Below are 20,833 nucleotides of genomic sequence, written 5' to 3'. Positions count from 1 at the left end.
GAGGTTTTCGTACAGTTTAAGGAGTGTACTTACGCCAGGGATCCCATTCAGTCTAGAGATCCACTGTCTTTAAACATGGGTGAGTTATAGATTGTTATCATTCTGATTAAAGTCAGGTCTCCGCTGTCCTACGTCAAACATAACAGTGGAGATCTGATTTTAATTATATTGGGGTTGTTATTCAGTGTTTGCAGCAATGATGAAGTTAAGCTAAAAAGCGAATGACAGTATTATAGAAGTATAGACATGGAAAGAAACTATCTGAGACATCGTGTTATGTTGATATGGGTTTAATTCCTTTTTGTCAGCACATGATATGCTAAACATGGCGACCATTATATTTGGTGCAAAAAGAACCCGTGAAGAAACATTGACCTACGGGATGCTGATGGCAAGCGTTCTTTTTCACACACACACACATTAGTCTAGCCCGAAACTCGAACCCACGCAGACAGTGGTGAGATGTCAGTGATCTAAAAAGGCGAGCGGCTTAGACCGCTCGGCAACCCGAGATCCATTTAAGAGACTTCAAACATTCCGAGTACGCTATATGTCTTATATATCAGCACCGGAATAAATTGGCGTTACAAACTAAAAACAACCTAACCTGCCTTTATCTGGACTATTCCGTGCATATACGATATCACTGGAGTGTATTTATGTTTTAAGATCAGGTATATGAGGAATAGCTGAAGTAGAACTCAGCGTGAGAATTGTTTGACAGTAACACAAGAACAGCCAGATCATAGATCACTCTTCTAACACCTCTGAATTTAATATCAGACTAATTGTTTATACTTTACATTCTTTTTTAAAACACTTGTGCACTCATCTGTATCCGTGACAGGGTCTTTGGTGTTTTCTTCACTGTGCCTGCACTTAATTCTTTCATGCATGGCCCATTCTTATACAAAAGAACATCAAATAATTAAATGTATCGTCTATCAGCCTTCTTACAAGAGGTTATTAAATAATGTTGCATTCATTTGCCAATTTTCGTCGGGGTGTTGTGAGAGTATGTTAACCCATATAGATGGAATAAGTTAACTCATCGTTATCAATTGATCCCAGCTTAATAGTACATACATCTCACTCCATCTTTCAAGTATTGCATTACGGTGATATGAGTATTATCTTCAATGTTCGCTGCCCATTTATTTTTTTAATAGATTTTGAATTATACGGCTGGGGGTGGGGGTAAAATATTAAAGGTCAAATATCATTGCGGCTTTAAGTGTGTGTGTGTGTGTGTGTGTGTGTGTGTGCGTGGCAGTTTATAGTGATGTCTAGCACTGGGGCGTCATACCACAGACATGTAGCATGATGTCCCACCCAGTTACAATATCCTGACACCAGTCAAAACAGTCCTAGCACTAACTTCTTAATGCTGAATGGCTAGAGAGGTAGCTGTTAGTACCATTTTCATAAGCCTTTGGTATGACTCGGCCGGGGGTTGAACCCGCGAAGAAAATTTGACAATAAATTGGTTTTACGGAATAATATTTCTTCTTAAGTAAATCCTTTAACATAAATTTCTGGGTGGCTAGAACTTACGTTAATAAGAAACATGTAGATTATGCGGTGAAAATGTCGGATGTTAGGTCACGATAAGTTTAAAAAGAAAACTAGCAGATTATGTTAACTACCTTAAGTGCAAGGCCATGTACCTAAACAATGTCTTGTTCCTCAAATATTACTAAGCCCTACAGTGCCAGTTTAAATGCTAGTACCGCCATACAAGGAGCAACTCTTCTTAAAACCCTTTCATTGCTTGCTCATTCTCCATCAAGGCTAGTTAAATAAACTTTAAGTGTGGTCCAGTACCCGCACTCGGCCTGATTCAGTCTGTCACGGCGCAATTGTCTGTTCTTTACCATGAATTGAGTGCGCCCAGAATAAAGCGTACCCTACTAGAGTGTATAGAACGAAAGAATTTTAAACATGGGGTGGACGTACAATGTACTTTTGTATCTTAAACCCAAGTTCGCTACTTTTATTTTCTTTGTACCTAAATAACCACTGCATCAATTGCGGTGAACAATATTTTTTGTGAGCAGGAATCATGCGATATTGGGATCTAAAATATCTCAAAGTAGATGACAAATGCCATATCAACTCCTTCTGCACAAACCATATTTATTTTGTATCTTATTTCTCTGAAGAGAATCGAAATTTAGGAAGAAGTATATCATTTACATTGCAGAAACTTTGATTTCAAAACAAACGATGTTAAATATGAAACGCCAGTGGAGAAGACATGTGTTGGGTTATTCTGACAAAATGAGATCACAGAGATACAGGTTTGTCAATTTTAGTTCAACTTATCAGAAACCAGAAGAACTTATGCGATGGCATGCGACTACCTCCTATAGTTGTGTTGTTAGGTACTAATTTATCACATTATTAACAAATATTTCGAACTATCATTGTACTATTATTTAAAACTTGGTTTTATGAATTATGACAATACTTGAAAAATTTGAATATATATATATATATATATATATATATATATATATATATATATATATATATATATATATATATATATATATATATAATGGATGTATACATGCCAAATATCCAACCTGCACTTACAGATTACATATATTAACACAGTCATAACAAATAATCATGATACCAATAACCTGTAGTTAAATAGAAGAAATGGAATTATATTTGTGATTCCTAGAATCTTTTCTGACAGTAGAGACGCAGCTCCTTCGATATAGTCTTGTTAAAAATTGCATTTGCTCTTATACTGAATCAGAATGTGCCTTCCAACTCACAACAAGCAACTTCCTACGTGAATTTTATCGAGGTATGTTAGGAAACAAATGTTGCTCAAACCCGTTGAATAAGGCCATATCTTAGAAAATATTTCATTTTGATACAAATGTGCAAAGAGCGTTTGTTCATGTCTTCTGAGACATGTATAAGGGACTAAATAAGACCGAATTTATTAAACGGTTAGTTTTATATATATCTTTATTTGAAACATCGACTAAGTCAGTTACTTATGTCTGAAGTTGCATCATTTTTATTTCAAATCTGTCACGGCAAATTACATACTTTAAAGACAGAAAGTTTCACTCGCACGATTTAACAAAATGCAACGAAAGAAATACATCTTCATTAAACAAGTATAAGATTGTGTTTCAAACATATTTTAATTACCACTTTAAGTGCTAGATACAAATTGAATTTCCATTTCTTTTTCAGAACTACGCTCTGGAAATCAGCTTTATATTTTCTTCTTTTAATACTAACCTTGAATATTTGTATCAATTTTACAGCGGGTAAGTTCGTACTTTTCTCTATCATGGATCAAACTAATCATCGTAGTTATAAGGTTGATGACGAACAGAGAGTAATAGGTTCGAACAAAATGTTTTGGAAAAGATAATTGTGCTACACCTTAAGTACAGATGTCGAAATGTAAAAGAAAACTGAATTTTAACTTCCTTCTGTTGTTTGGATGAAATATGCGTGTTAAATATGGAGCTAGATACGGGATGTTTTTAGCTAACTAATACTGTTTTACACATTCTTTTATTGTGATACATTCTCTCCTACGGGAGAAATAAATTAAAAATATTTAGTATTTCCGTTAATCTGTAAGGAATAGAATTAGTGAATTCAAGAAATGGAGATTCTTTTGAATTCGTACAACCCGTCGCGCGATCAGAAGGGCGATAGTTTGAATACTGCCATTGGGTTAGAGCAAGATGGCTACTGTTATGAGTCATGGCCAAAGCAAATTACAAGTGTCTTGGAACGATATCAACATGTTGTGTGTGTTACTGTACCATGAGACACCAACCCATTCTGAACTTTCCTTTTGGAGCTTGAGGCTAAATATACATAATAAGCTAACAATTTCTTTTGGATCAAATGTTTATAAAAGGTAATGAAATTGCAACATGAATGGGACTTCTGTATCTGACGATATACGTCACTTTTACAATGTATTAGCTTTACCTGCAGCATATCACTGCTTTTCAACATTTATCAACTTACCGGACATTCAGTAAATACTCGTAAACCTGTCTTTGATGCATAAAACACAAGTACTTGAAAAATAATTTGTATAAAAGAATGACAAACAAACGCTATACTTAGAGTTAAACGCATGAAGCGTGGTAGATGATGCTGACAATATAGATTACAGAAACTTACCATATAAGGACAATTTATTTTTGTGCATTAAATCAAATACAATATGTCAAGAAAGTACTAACATGTCTTGCGTCAACTACCTGGTTTTGAATTTTCGCTGTGTTTTTGTGATCATTTTGTATGCCCTCCATCGACAGAAAATGCAAAATACATCTAATTTTTCTAATACATGAGTTTTGTACTGGTGTATAAACGTAGACATGGATCTGTTAATGTTGTTGTTGTTGTTGTTGTTGTTGTTGCTGTTGTTGTTGTTGTGGGGTTTAACGCCATTTTTCAGCACGATAGGCTATACATGGCGGCCAGTATTAATGGTGGAGGAAGAACCCGGAAAACCCCGGAAAGAACCACCGACCCACGAGAAGCTACTGGCAAGCTTTCTCAGATCTGTTAATGTGTGTGTGTGGTTACAGCATTAATGAGACCGAGAGCTTTTGTAACCAAATGTAAATATAGGACTTACGTCATATGCGAAGTCCCTATATCAAGGTGAGTAGGCTTTTAGCTTGACGTGCATTATCTCAAAGATAAATCAATAAGTCCTATACACTTGGGAAATATTTTGAGCTTAATCGTAGTATAGTTACCGGGAACGTTATGTTCGTGTAGAGTAGTAACTGAAGCAGAGAGCTGACGTGTCTGAAATATTACGTCTACAATAATTTTTTTAAAAATTTCATTTTTGTTACGTACTTATCGGCAACCATACGAAATTCATATTATATCGTTAGGTTAGTTTAAAAATCGATTCATCCTATTCAATTGTCTGTTTGACAGCCATGAATTATCATACTATATAAATTATCATGCATTTATGTAAATATTATTGCAAACACGAGATGTTATTATCCAGTTTAAAGGAGAGTACTGTATTTTTGTATTCTACGTATAACAAATTAGACAAATGTTTTAACTCATTTGACCTCTTCTGTATGTTTCAACCACTTCTATACAGCACAACTAAAGCTGAGAATTCTTCGAAACCCCTTTACGTTTCTTTATAATCAACTTGTTCATTGTTTACATGTAAGATGCACTCGACTCCCTGTGTTTGTATATGTATTTTTATCTTCCGTGATCAATACCTTAGGGATCAGGGGACAGCTTTAATGCACAAATGTAATGCCGCATTCACCTGCCTAGTATAAAAAAAAATCATAAAAAATAAAATATACAAGAGAGGTCAAATAGGTGCATATTTTTGGATAGCTATATTAAAGCAAAGCATAAAAATAGTATTCACATGTCCTGAGAAGTCAGTAGCAATTCATAGCAAACAGAAGTTTATGCACCCCAACACAAATTTATACCGGCATTTTGCACGTCCGAATTTCATTTTTGATGCCATGCGATGCTCACAGTAGAAATACAAGCCCCTTTTCCTAGGTAATAATGTTGTAAAACATTGTGTACTTAATAGGTTGATCCAACTAAAAATAGACGCCATTCAGTCAGTTTTTGAGATATTCTACTTGTCCTGAACCCACATGTCTACTGCTGTGGGTGGCTAGCTCTTCTTCCTAGCCGGCTATTGGTTTTCACTGTCTACATACTGTAAAGTAACTATGGGAGATATACATGCCTCATATCAATTTCAAGAACAATACAAGCCCGAAACAGGTAGTTCATAAATATAACCATGTCTTTATTTAGTAAACAATAACTGCTGAAAAAGTCGCATCATAGACTTAAGTTAAGAAATCTGACAGGGGCCAATTTAGGAAACTACCCCCTGCCACCTCAGATAAAGGATGGTAACAATGAACGGTTCGGGCACAATAATTGAAGACACGTTATGTCCCCCATGTGTTTAATATTGTGCTGATGTATTACCTCCTTCATTGTAAATAATACATATTTCTTACGCCCACCACAAAACGGAGCCTATTATTTTATCATTTTGTCAGTCCGGTCGTCTGTTTTTTACAAGTTTTATCTCCGCACTATAACTCGACTCCTACACGATCTGCACTTGTCAAATATTATTGGTGGCTCACACTTGGAGTACGGACGAAATGAGTTCGTTTTCGGCGCAAATGGTCAATTTCTAAGGTCACGGTGACGACAAGAAGAAAAATGATTTATGCACAATAGCCCAAGGTCTTCACCATCTGCAGGACTCACGGTACTAATTCAACTCCAATGGTAAACATATTTAAACACTATCATATTCAAAATTCAATAACTTAAAATTTCTGGGTGCTGATAATGACACCTATAATTCTTCATGCACATCTAACCTTGGTGCAAGCTTATGTGTGGAGAACACCATATGATCCGCGGCACTTTGTTTGCATACATGTGCATGAAACACGTATTATTGATTCTGCACCAAATGAATCAGGTGCTACTTTCAGTATTGAGTACTCCTGAGTCAAGCCTGTAAAAATGCTAAAATTGCATCAGTAGAAATTTGTCAATATTTTTTTTTACATTACATATAGGATAAGCTCTCAAAAGATATTTTTCCTAAAATTTTAATTTTCATTATTAACCAATTATGGACCACCAAACCTGTAAATACTCTATTATTTCTTCACCCATTTCTAGACTGGTTCACAGTTCTTCCGTATAATTAGTACCGTGTGTCCTGCAGTTACTGGTTCTGAATAGCTAGCAATTGGGATATGGGAGAAACCTATCAAAGTCGGGGTCAAAAAAGTTCAGGTTGACGTCACGATATATGAAAAAAACAATTGATGGATTCCCAAAAATAATGTTCATAAACTAAGTATTTGGACCAATCTTAATGAATGGTTTGCACATAGGTAAGAAAGAAATATGTTGGTCTTTGCGTCTGAAAGTCAGTGTCAAGGTCACAATGGCAAAGAGAATAAAATAGTTTCAAAACAAGATATAAATTCTTTGCCATGTGTCGTCGCCAAATTTTGCTGAATATTTACTTATTGAGTACAAAAGAAATCAATGGATTTGTAGATCAAAAGGTCAAAGATAAGGGTCATTGTGACAAGTAGAAAAAATAATCACTTTTGCATAATAATTTTAGTCAAACAGCACATTTGTGTAATATTTGGGGAGTGTGGCCTTTACTTAATGCATGGAAATGACCGATGTATATTCTGGTCAACATATCATGGGTCAAGTTCATTGTAGCTAAGAAGAAAACTGTTAACTGCAAAAAAAATGTTAGTTCTAGAGTAAGTTATTTGAGCAATATTGGGGAAGGATTACATCTGGGGTACTCAAAATATGTATATATTATGGAGTCTAAAGATCCAAGGTCACGATCATGACGAATGATGTTGACAGTTTGGTTTCCGCACATTAGGTTCTGTCAAGACTGCATACTTTGACCAACGGAACACATGCGGGCGGATGATATACCTTGATGGTACTCTGGATGGAATTAGCATGAATTCTAATTTTAATACTGTTTTCGGCCCACAATAAATGGACTGGGTCATGTTTGATAACAGTGGATCATTATATCTATGTAGACGTAGAATCGTCCATCACTGTTGTTTTAACATGAACATGTGTATAAAACGTATGTAAGAAAAAGACAACAAATAGCAAAGTCATGTTGTGTAATGAAAAAATAATTAATGGGTACAGTGAACTGAAATCTGAAAAGTAATCGATACTTTTAAAACAAATTTGTCTCTTTATCTGATCTTAGAAAAACAAACATCATTTATAAGTTTACTTCTCTTGAAATATAAATCTGTAGAAGTAACTATGTATTTTCCTCAGATATGAACAATTATTTATGAAAGCCGTTTGTATTTTGATCATATTGGTTAACTTTTTCTCGGTACACGTGATGAAAACTCAATTTTTGTACAGTTTTATCCAACTAGTTGTAAGCCACTATATACATTTACCTGTAAAAGAAGCAAAGTGAAACTTTTAGTTTCAAAGCATAACACTTTTTTTATCCAGGACTAATATGGACTGCTATGCCGTCAACAATCAACAAGTGCATAGGCCAGACAGCAAATTTGAGCTGGAAATTTGTGATAGAACCGGGTGAAGAAATACGACAGCTCCAGTGGCTCTTCAATACAACACAAGTTATTGCTTCCAGTTCTGGGAAACACGGTTTCCATGTAGCTGTTAATTACCAAGGGAGAGTAGTACGAAATGGTGAAACTGGAATCTTGATACATAATTTGTCAGATATAGACATAGGAAACTATACACTCTATCCTCTGATTGCATGGAAATCGACACCAAACATACAGTCTGTTTGGCTGAATGTCATAGGTAATGAGAATGCCTAATTTCATATAACACTTAATTTGCTTTATGTGTCTTCCTTTTAAGTATCCTCTTGCTGATGTCTGACACTTTTAGGAATGTTATGAAAATGAAAATGTCTCAGCGATATTAATACCATTTTTTTTACATTTCATGTGTTGAGGATAGGAGTTATAACGTTTGCAATTAAAACATTTTACCTGGACAAAGTGCCATAATGTAGTCATTTATACTGCCTCTAACTTTTGCTAACGTCATCAAAGTATGTACGCGACTACTATTAATAGATCTGCGTAATCGCCCTTTCATCTATGGTACTTTCCTCGGATGACAGCTGTGATGCATGCATACAAACCTGCAATAAATTACACAAAAGCTTCCATGATATTTAAAAACAAGTTACGAATGCAACTTGCATACAGCGTCATAACCTTGGATTTCTTTGAAGGTTCTATTCCATGTAATAAAATGGTCTGTCAGAGCAAAGTCAATATTCTATATATAATAAGGAAACGTAACATTTATGATGGTAAACATGTTACATGTTTTACATATTGCTGATACTACAGTGTCTAATATTTGTTTTGCATTATTGAAATATTTTTATATTCTGCACAATTTTTTATTTTTAAAGAACCAAAGACGGAGCATTGGTGCACATGTGAAAAAGTGTTACAAGACTTGAGAAGTGGACGAATGCTTAACTTCGGGGTATAATGAACTTGACTGTTGATAATAACGGATTTTTTTACATACTCATTTAATCATACATCTTTGATACGCGTTCTGTGCATTCATTCAGTATTTCTGTATAACACACTGAAATACATGTTATTGCACACAATAGCTGTAACCTTCTTATATTTATATATATTTGCCGATGACAAAATGCATGCGGGTATGAACACATATAGGTTTGCCTGTCGATCTGAATTCAGCTATGATGACCGTTTCTAAAACAGTGTAGAACACGTTCGTCGACAATCAACTTTTACTAGTTTCAACATCTCAGAACACACAAGACCAATTTCAACCAAGCTTGGCACAGAGCACTGTGTCACCAAGGAGTGACAGTTTTGAGGAAATGATGCCGATACTCTATCAAGTATGGCCGCCATGGCAAAAAAAAGAATGGAAGAAGTCTTTAAACGATTTCGTCTCAAGAATAGCTTAACTTAAAGCATCCTGCCACCAAAATCTTTCAATGTTTTAAGAAATATTACCGATTTGCCATGAACTATGCTCGCCATTACTAAAAACAAAAAAAAAGACATTCATATGATGTCTTCTTCAAAATTTCATGATAGATTTTGACCAACCTTGACAGAATCCACTATGGCATAGAGACCTTTGCATTGTATACACTTGAGGCTGATCCGCCATCTGGTATGGTTGCCGCTACTAAAAGTAGAACAATATTTAAACATCTCCCAAACAGAATTTGACGAAACATATTAGAGATACACCATGGTCTGAAAAACTCTCATTATTGTTTTGTATAAAAAAGATGCAATTAAATTTTATTGCAGTTACTAAACTTAGATAAATATTTACTTGACTTCTCAAACCCGCTCAATAGAAGTGGCGTAAACTTTACAAGAATACTCATATCATTGATAAGGTTCATGTCTGCACTACTGATGATAATCTGCTAACACTGTAAACAAAACAGACGCCTATCTAAAGGAATTATTATGAAACACTACTCATAAAAGGATTTTAAGTTTGTACAAATCCTGCTAGTCTGCCATCTGATTCGTTTAAATATCTGCCTGTATTATGACAAACAGACAAACCTTTAATACATTTTTTAACAAAATTCTTAACAGACTTTAATAAACTTGACATAAAATGTTTTAGCTTGATTGCTTTTTACTACATTAATTATGGAAGCCCTTACTCACAGAATAGGGGCACTGAGTTGCCGAGTGGTATAAAGCGCTCACCGTTACGGATCACTGCCATCTCACCTCTGTCTGCGTGGGTTCGAGACTCGGATTCGGCCAATGTGGGTATGTGAGAAAGCTTGCAAGCAGCTTCTCGTGGGTCGGTAGTTAATTTCCGGGCTTTTCCCTGGTTCTTCCTCCACCATTTATACTGGCCGCCATGTATAGCCTCTCTTGTGCTGAAAAATGAACAAAATATATACTATGAAATATGGAAAATTATTGGCGATTTTATTTCATTCTCTCATTTTCACGTGAAAAATAAATCCTTATATTTATTTAACATGAGAAAATATAAGATTTAGTAACATGCCATGCGATGCTTGACTCAGTGTGCCTATAAAAATTATACACTCAGTAACAACAACGAAGACTCTTTGATCTAGAACAAATAAATGTAAACTTATAAAAAGTGTTGACATTTTTGAGTGAATTGTCCTATAAACTAGTTGCGTCCTTACTGGCAACAGCTTTACATCTGTAAAAGAACCGATAGATATCATTTGTCCCAAATTAAGCGGAAAATCCCGTTTTCCGCGATAATATAGAGCCCACGATAATACAGCGTTTGAGTATACGAAAGGGTGGAGAAGTGCGCTGAAGTCTGCAGTGAAGACGTGAAGTGGGACTTTATTGTCTAAGATCACATGAGCACATTTTGGTGTCTAATAAAAATAAAATTTTCCATTCCTAAGTAACTACCCAATATATTTCATCATTTATCAAATTCGATACATTTAAACTTGTGGCTTCGCCACTTGTCAAATATCACTTTTGATCAAATGTGTCCAGTATTACTTAGGAAAAGAAAGTATCCTCTATCAACAGAATTTGGCCAACTTTGACATAAAGCATCCTGGCAAACGGATCTTAAAACATTGGTCAAAAATGATTTTGATATTCCATCAAATAAGGATGAAGATACAAAACCCAGACAAACCTTGAAACCCTTTTTATTGCTAGTTTTATAACAAATGTAATCAACATCTTTGAAAGAAATTTTAACAAAAAGCATTCATTTTCCCAGATTTTATTTTCACCAAATATTGTCACTGTTCCTGCATGGCAAATGAGTGTTAACGTGCCTTCTTGTTTGCGTATTAATACATAAGGTAAAGGTCAGCATATCATTTTTAAATTCCATAAATATTTGTATTGTTTTATAAAACTTAAATGTTGTTCAAAATGTATTTTCAAATGCATATATAAAAGTTGTTTTCTCAAGTGGTATGACATAATTGACTTGTTACTTATTAATTAATTAATTATTGATAGCTTCAATTAAAAAAAATTAAAACCGATAAATTGTATGTGTTTATTTGCATTTGATATTTTTTAGAAAAGAATGGTAAACAAAACCATTGGATTAAGAAAGTGAGTTATTGGAAGGAAGATGTGATTATGGTCTCTTGGATATTCTTTGTTACCTAGGGACGGAAAAAATACCAATTTGGGTTCTTCACTTAAGCTGCTGGTTTTGAGTGTTCATTGCTAGTCAATTAAATAGGTTTCTTTGGATTCCTGTTTTTGCTTTAGTTTAAGTTACTGGCACTTCGAAACAGGATTACATCATAGAACATATGGTAGGGAGAAGGGAAATGCACAGTACAGTCACGGGTCAACATACTCTAAACCATACTATAACATATAACACACAGAAAATGTGACCTATCTCACCAGATGCAAGGTACGCAACACCCAATATGCTGGAGAAATGTAGAAATTAAATACTAGAATAAATTAATACAGATTAGACTGGCACGCCAATTAATAAAATTAAATTAACATTTCTCTCCCACTTCCCTACTCCATTTCTCCTATAACTCAAAATGGATCACATTTTCCCTTTCACAGGTAACAAAGAATGTACAAGTTACCATAACAGCGTCTTTCTGCCATTATTTCGCTACCTCAAACCCATAGTTTTAACAACCATTCTTCTGTAAAATAAATGCCATATGTAAAAATACGCATATATGTTTTATAATCTTATTTAGACTATTTATTGGAGCCATCTCAATTATATTATAGTACTTAAGAATATAAATTTTTTGTTTTGAGAAATAGCCGGTTCAAAAAAATACTGGAAACAGGATTAAAATAGATACAACCGGTCACTTGTAGTTGGCACAAGGATCTCATTTTTGACCTACTGGCTTGTATCATCAGTTGGAGACCTTTCTTCTACCCATTTCTGCTTTAAGGGCATTTTATCAGGATGAATCTTAAACCCCGTTCAAATTCTTTGTTTTATTTATTTTTTCTTATATCATTTATGTAAAGCAGTTATATGTATATTCAGTCAAGCAAGTATGTTTTAACTTTCGTTCTTCGTTCATTTTATGGCCTTGTGCCCTTAAAAAAAATCGGTAGAAACTGAAAGTGCTTGGGCTGGTTTCATACCAGTCTGACTCTGTTATTAGTTTATTAGTTAGTTTATCTTTCATATCTATTATTTTTACTAACCAAGATAATCTTTTTCGAAAGAATATATATATATATATATATATATATATATATATATATATATATATATATATATATATATATATATATATATATATATATATATATGACTGTTCAAGTAGTACTCAGTGAGTCTAATTTTAATGCTTTCTTTCAGGGCGAGATTTGTAACATACAATTAAATTCATCGTTTTGCTGTGTAAAAGGGCCAACAACCCACTATTGTGAAAACGATCCACACAAACTATGTGTCCCCATCAATCTACCCAAATACACGACTCAAAGCATTACTGTGACTAAACTAACAGGTATGTAATTCATAGAGACAAAATAGAATCATTTGTACACTGGAAGGATTTGTTTTATCTTCATATTTCCAGGACTCTACAATATGTTAATGTAGCATGGTTGCAAATTCACCAGCCTTCTCATGATGTTGCAATAAAAGTGTCCTAAATTCTTTAACAATTATTGTTTAACATATCATGTGGAACCACATTGGCTGCAGGGGTTAAATCTTACTTAAAATGTCCACTCGTCCAGAAAGTCAGGTTCTAAACAAGTTTATTTGCCCAGAATAAAATCTTACTCAACCAGATGTTACTGAAATATTAAAGCCGAAGATGTCGACAGCTTATATTCAAACTGTTGAAAGGATCTTTTTTCAGAACATCTGCTGTGACTCTCTTAACACCAGTTGCAAGTAAATACATATTGTACTAACCTGATATTCTTCGGATGAGCATTTGTTAGCAATGAAGAGTGAGAGCTCAGTTGAAATGGATAGAAAGTAAACTTTTAGTAGAATGATGGACGTTTGATGAAAACAGACATGAATATTCCCAACGGAACATTGTCCTTCATACAGAGGAACACTGGTCAGTTCTGCATCAAAAATTATTCGACTCCCGCTATGCTCAGCAAACACCTTGATATTTCCTGTCCATCTTCTAAACGTTTTATAAGTTCTAGTATTGAAATCAAGGTATTCTTGACCGTAAATATCAAAAAAGTTGTAGCTACAAATTAGATGTGTTTAAAAGTATATTAGTTTAGCATAGTGAGCTTCTGATCTGAAACAGTACCGCATTTTATGCTCATTTGACCTATGTTACTGTACTTTCCTTTTATTTATAGGTTCATATCTTGTGCATCCACATATCACGCAGGAAGTCCCAAATAAAGTTCCCTCCTCCCAGGCTAGTGCATTCAGACCCTGGATACAACGTTACTGGAGTGCTGTGGTTGCTATGATTGTTCTCAAATTTGGACTTGGATTCTGACATGCTCATTCATCTTATCTAAAATCGGAACAAAGTGATTTAATCACAAATAATCTACTTTCCATGTAACTTGAGCAGAGTACACATATTTGAATACAATTGATGACTAAATGTATGTTGTAAATTTAATATTATATGCTCTTTTATTTGTATGTATAGCAATCCTATGTATAAAACAGCGGAATTAAAGTTGGGCTGTTTGACTGATTTTTAAAGGTTTTTGTTTTTACTTTGATATAACCTATGACCATATTAGTAATTGTCAGCAACGAACTAAATAACCAGTGACACGTACCATCAAAGGCGACAATGTTCATTATTTCACATATGCAGCATCGATATTATTCATCCCGAAGATGATATTCAGTTTGCAAGGTTCAACGTCTATCCGGACGGATACTTAACCTTCTTTGGCGTTTAAGATTTCTCATTATATATCGTGCGAAATTTAACGGTGACGGGGAGTTGTATTTGCTGGGATGGAGTGCCAACATCGATTGTGATTTGCACCGCGTGTTGATGAATGTCTGTGTGAGAACGGGATTCACAGACCCTCATATAATATCTAGCCAACGGCTGGATAAAAGTCAACAGTTGAGACCCCTCTGATGTACCAATGTCAACTCGGGATTAGCTTGGAATAATCGCATTTACAAGCAAAAACAACCCATCGGTGGTGAACGTATCCAGGCTGTGTTTCCTATTTAAAATGAGCGAGAGTCGAAATATCGAACTATCCAGTGGAATCTCACATAAGAGTTTAGTGGGGGGTGTGTGTATATATATTGTATAATCATCGTAGAATTTGTCTTAACTGATATGACTGTTACATGTCTGTTGGGGGAAAACTGAGACCAAAACATATATCTTTTTGTCTATGGAGTATTTTGGGAGCACTTCTGAGTACTCAGAAATTAACAAAAGATTAATTCGTTGTTCTAATTGAGGCTTATTAAATACGTTTACATTTTAGTAATGACCATAATATAATCTACCTATTCCTTGCAGTTAGAATTACTTGCAATGTGTAGTTCATGCAGTGCTAATCTGAATTCATTTGAGCATAATATATAGTGTAATGACCCGATTTGGAACGTAAACTTTAAATGACCAATGGAAATGTCTTAATCGATCAGAACTGTTATACATGTTGCTGACAAATTACAGTTTCCAAATTGGTTTTAAAAAAATGTCGCAGGAATAACAGAAGAATTTTTTTTAAAGTAAACTGAACAAGCCCACGTACATTTGTTTCATTAATATCAATATAAACCAACTAAATCATCAAACAACTTGTCGATACAAGTTGAAAACATTAAAGAGGTAGAGATGCATTTTAGTTCCAGTGTATCTCAAAAGAAGTAGATATTTCCACTGTCATTTAAATATATATCTATTAATTGAATTAATGTGGTTTTCGTAATACTGTACATGTACCACAGTTTTCTTCCAGCACAGCAGGATGTTTAATTACTCCTGAGGGAAGGAATAAGTGCCTCATCCCCCAGGCATTTATGCACTCACAGAGCACTGATTAATTCGTCACAACACCAGCTGCGACTCTGAAATAACCCCTCAATAACCCCCTTAGAAAACCATGATTCATTCTTCAACAAAAACAGCTTTCCAGCGAAATAACTCTGCAATACTCTTTGCAGTCCCGGGGAAACATTTGGTCCTTGTACGGCTGGTGGCTCATCATTTCTCCATTCTTCGTGATTAATCCATAGCCGCCACGCGGACGCTCGGAAGTAGAGCTCTGTGATGTTTGCTGGTCGACGTCCTCTTGCTGAATGGAATGGAATGATCATTTAAATAAAGCAAAATGTTGAGGTATTGGCATATCTTTAAGAAGAAATATTAAATAGCGAAAAATTCTTATCTAGCTTAATTACCACTGAATATATATTTTCACACGCTAGGGATCTCACTAAGGATTGATCAAACACTTGCGTAAGCCTACATGAAGTCAATTATTTACAATATTTCCAAGGTGATAACTGCAACCCGGATTGGTTTTCAACTCGCAAGTACCACAATCACTTTATCTAATTATGTAATGGCCACATATCACGAAACACATATTTCACGCTTATGTTGTTTGTCTTGTTTCATATGTGTATGATTCATCAGTAATTCTTTCCAAACCAAATATTAGCGCTTACGCCAAGTACTACAAAACATCACCCAAACACTCATTAGAAAGAATTCCCTATCTTATGGTATGGAAGGTTTATTTCACGAAACTAATCCATATTATCATAAAGTCACGTTAATAATGATGTCTGCTCCTAGAATTTGGCTAATTACTCGGGTTGGGAAATCAACAAATATAACAATCTTTTTTATTCCATTACATGTTATTGTAATGTAACATTGTTTGCTGGACTGAGTTCAGTTCTGTTTGACCTGATTGACTTTTTTTATTGATGTAAACTACTAATAATAGTTTCATTATTCTGTATGTGTATGAGCCAATGAACCGAATTATTATTCAGGTAAACATGTTCATTTGGGTCAGGGTTTTGGAGAATCCAAAATGAATTGTATATGCTAATATGTTTTAAATAAACAAGGCTCAATAAATCATGCCAGAAAGTTATTTTCTATTAGATATGATTGTTTTTAGAAACTGCTAATTTGTTACCTGGGGTCAAACACAGAACTATATTATCTTGTGACTGTCTGAATTATACCAGTCGCTCTTTAACATCTGGCAATTTATTATGTTGTGTCCAGTTTGGGTTTAATTTCATTTTCTTCAAATTATTGAATTCAAGTGATTCTTTTCTCTGAAAATACAAAAGTGCGCTGATAAAATTCTTGGATAAAGACATTAATTGAAATTTATACTGTATTCAAGCTTGGAATAATATTGCTGTGATTCCACGAGAGACTGTTAACACATCGGTACTTCGTAGACCACAACAGACACGTCATCGCCTTCAATTTTAAATCTCTTCGGGACTCGAACTGAGTTTTATTCAGTACATTTTATTACTAGGACTTGTGTCTTTAATTCTTGGATTATTTTGGGATTTAATTCGCAATGCCGTAAGTTATTTATTCTTATTTGTCACTTTGTATTCTAGGGAAATAGATTATTTGTTAAATTTTACAAAGCTTGTTGTCTTCACTCTTTTCTGTTACTTATTTTAAGAGCATATACTCGACACAATATATATATATATATATATATATATATATATATATATATATATATATATATATATATATATATATATATATATATATATATATGGGGGTCTGTTGCTAAAGTAGACAATATTGATCAGGACCATACTTTTGCTGCAGTCTATTACGTCTTTTTTTATATCGTAGACACCAGTATAGAAACTGGCTATACAGCATAGTACAATGACTTGAAAAAGTACATTGATACCACATTTTTAAATGCCCTACTTTACAACAAATATATTTTGTAATGGAAAACGGTTGAATATTTACATAATATAATCATCTTCTTCCTCAACTTGTATTCGATCAAACAAATCTTTTTTTATTCACACACCTACACACAAAACTGTTAATTGCAAATTTAATTTAGGAACAAAATCAGTTTCAGCGTGAAATAATAAAAAAAAACTATCTAAATATAACCAAAGAAAGAAAATAATATATTGTCAAAGTGTTGTTCCTTATAAGATATCAGCACAAAGTGTTTTAACATACTACAAAGCAATAATTCCTAACTTTGATATAACCCAAATAGTCTAATGTATCTGCAAACGACACTAAAATGATAAATAGATGTCCCTTTCCAATCTCTGTCCTTGTTTATTCCTTTTATTCTATAAAGGGTTTTTCTTTCATAGTATCACACTCGCCCCCTTTTATTACCAAAGAAACATATTGATTCTGTGACTATGAGGTAATTAAGCCGATAGTGGCATTTTATGCCACAAAATGTATACATATTTTCACATCTTTTCGTCTTCGTTTTTTTTCCGCACAAGTACTCGGACTTAGGCCAGGCCCTTGAGCAAGGCGAACAAGGCAACCACCTTGGGCCCCGTGCTTTCAGGGGCCCGGTGCTGCTGACGGAAATCAACTCAGCAATGTAATTTTTTTGCTTGGGACCTCGCTCATGGCTTGCTGCCTTGGGTCCTGCACATCCAAGAGACATTTCTGATCGGACTCTTTGCACCCACCCAAAAGGTATTATTATTGAATATATAATGTATGATTGGCACTTGTTATGATTCATTCAACGCTCTTTGTGAAGTTAATGCATATATTGAATTATACAAGTTTGACACCAGCTTATGGGCATGATATTTTTCAAATGAACAATACGATACACGCAATACTTGATTTCAATGACAGCTGATTCACTAGAGGTAGTAACAGTTTTGTCATATCTGGTTACTCTTACTGTGAAAGATGATAATTGGGGCTTCCAAGGGGAATCGTTTTGACTTTAGGCATTTAAATTATATCAAAAGTACCACATGAAAACAAATTGCGTATGACAAGACTGTGAACACAAAACATTACCAAGAAATATTTTAATTAACTTGAGATCTTTTGCAATATTAATACTCTTGCTAACCCTTGTTTCTTTTTAAATTTGTTGTGTTGTTTTCTTACGTTGAAGTTTTCAAAACTATCTTTATTAGTAAATCTATTTTAACAATTATATATCTACATAGATCTTGGTAGACATCATGCATACAGTAAGAAACACGACCGACCTGCGTCTGTAGCAACACTTTAAAGATACTTGCTGTATGTTTGTACATAAAATAATGTTACATGTATCTTGCTGCCTATATCATCATCAAAGGTACTGATAACATTTTCTGTCATCTGAACGTATTGGACTCGGCGAGGAAACGTGCTTTACGAATAGCTTAGCGCGTATTCGTTTTCTTTTCTTTGAAATTACAAAACGCAACTGTCACTTGTTTTCTGATTTGTGATGATAAATTTGGGTGTCAATATTACACACACACACACACACACACACACACATATATATATATATATATATATATATATATATATATATATATATATATATATATATATATATATATATATATATATATATATATATATATATATATATATATAGGATGCACTCATAATAATATAAGATCCATTCATAATAACATGTACTTTTCTAATATTGATATATTGGTCTGATAAGTATTTTGTATCATGACCATCTCCATACTTAAACAATCCGAATCAAAACTTATTCCCTGACCAACATCACCGTCATTATCATCATCATCATCGTCATCAAGACCATCAAAACCGTCAGCTACAATATCATCATGCCATTCCATTTGACATCACTGCCATACTATGATAGACATGACCGGATATTATCAGCTATTTTTGTCGTTATTTGTTTCACATGTACAATATAATAATTCATCTAGAACATTTTCAACATGGACTTTTTCAAAGACAGATCAACAGCCTTGAGTTGTCTGCAGAGCAAAGGTTTCGAAAATTATCAAGATTAGTCCATCTACAGATGTCAGACGACCTGGTTTAACACCAATTGGCCCAGGAATACTTGTTTCTTAAATCAACTATCACTGCATCTAGACTCATTTCTGAGATTTGTGAATCGATGGTAACTTCACACTTAGTATGTTATACACTTCTTACAGGGGCGACAAGTGGTGGCAACCGGGCATATATCCCCGGGGCCCGTACCCGTAAGGGGGCCGGGGCCGAACAACACTTTTTAATTTTATAAAAGAAAAATTTGGTTTGAACAGGAACTAGGAGAGGCCCGGATGTTTCTTACCCCAGGGCCCATACTCGCTCTCTAAGGCCCTGACTTCTTACCCCGGGTGAAATGTAGAAAAGAAAAATACTTGCATTTGTACAGTTTTGTAATTTTCATGCAAGCTGAAGAAAAAAACGTAGGTATTGTCAATCTTGTAATCTGTACAAATTTTATCATCAACCAGTTCATCATTTATGCTTGTTTACATAAATATTGGGTTATAGTTTTCAGTCCTTTCTTTATTTTATTTTTCAAAGAGGGTGAAGCTGAGGTGTGTAAAAATGAATTCAGATAAATTATGTTATCTTGATCTTGAGATTCAAAAAGCTTAATTGTACAACAAGCAGTTGAATTGTATCGTAAATTACGACATCTGCATCTTTGTTCTGAGGACAAAGGTCAAATATCTGTGCATGATTTCTGGTTTTAAAAAAAAAAAACTTAAAAATGGGCGTTATGTAAGCTGTATGAGTCGGCAACTGACAGTTTATACCATTATAAACTCAGAAGAAACAATATTAAACTCTTTTAATTGCAATAATTTATACTTTTCGTTATTTATTGTTGTTATTTTGGTTTTTAAGATATTTCCTATCAGTTTTAGAGCCTTATTTAAGCGTATGACTTGTTGTTACGGAATCTGCTACGTAGCTATTTATAGCAATGGGGATTCTCCATCTGCAACGAAATAGCTACGTCAAAATCATACAAATGATTCTACTAATGGTAGGCGATCTAAGGTTTTGAACATTCCACAGCATGGTCTTAATCTTTTATCTAAATTGGCATATGTGATCTGGGTGCAAGTTGAATAATCAAAGCAAAGGATGTCTTATTTTGCTTTACATACGATTGTCTCTTGGATTTGATGCTCTCGTGTGCTAGTTCATTGTGACTAGGCCGAATTGTTATTGTACAGACTCGTGAGTAAACAATTTTCGTTTCTTTAAATCTATATTCGTGTTCAT

The 20,833-nt window shown here is 34.2% G+C and overlaps 1 protein-coding gene and 1 long non-coding RNA gene across 11 annotated transcripts in view; one reads left to right on the top strand and one right to left on the bottom strand.

Annotated features, from left to right (window-relative positions):
* LOC149793476 (uncharacterized) overlaps positions 1–20,833 on the bottom strand; it is an 88,237-nt gene that overhangs the window by 61,971 nt on the left and 5,433 nt on the right. For 4 of the 10 annotated variants that reach the window (XR_016422817.1, XR_016422813.1, XR_016422815.1 and 1 more), the window contains exons 2-5: positions 15,620–15,884; positions 13,537–14,113; positions 10,305–10,525; positions 9,720–9,801 (exon numbers count right to left, since the gene is read on the bottom strand). This is a non-coding gene — a long non-coding RNA (uncharacterized LOC149793476). Of the gene's footprint in view, positions 1–1,824; positions 1,867–8,600; positions 8,756–9,719; positions 9,802–10,304; positions 10,526–13,536; positions 14,114–15,619; positions 15,885–20,833 lie in introns of those variants that run through there. The other 6 variants (XR_016422814.1, XR_016422820.1, XR_016422816.1 and 3 more) reach the window with 5 other exon arrangements.
* Positions 5–15,626, top strand: LOC149793477 (uncharacterized). Its single transcript, XM_089967468.1, has 7 exons — positions 5–79; positions 2,204–2,300; positions 3,223–3,299; positions 8,083–8,406; positions 9,035–9,111; positions 12,970–13,120; positions 13,950–15,626. The coding sequence occupies exons 1-7, from the start codon at positions 76–78 to the stop codon at positions 14,093–14,095; spliced, it is 876 nt and encodes a 291-aa protein (XP_089823594.1). The 5' UTR covers positions 5–75; the 3' UTR covers positions 14,096–15,626.

The sequence above is a fragment of the Sinohyriopsis cumingii genome, chromosome 8 (genome assembly GCF_028554795.1).
Source record: "Sinohyriopsis cumingii isolate HCF-2022 chromosome 8, ASM2855479v2, whole genome shotgun sequence".
Classification (NCBI taxonomy): Eukaryota; Metazoa; Mollusca; class Bivalvia; order Unionida; family Unionidae; genus Sinohyriopsis; species Sinohyriopsis cumingii.
This window is presented reverse-complemented; position numbering and strand designations above follow the sequence as displayed.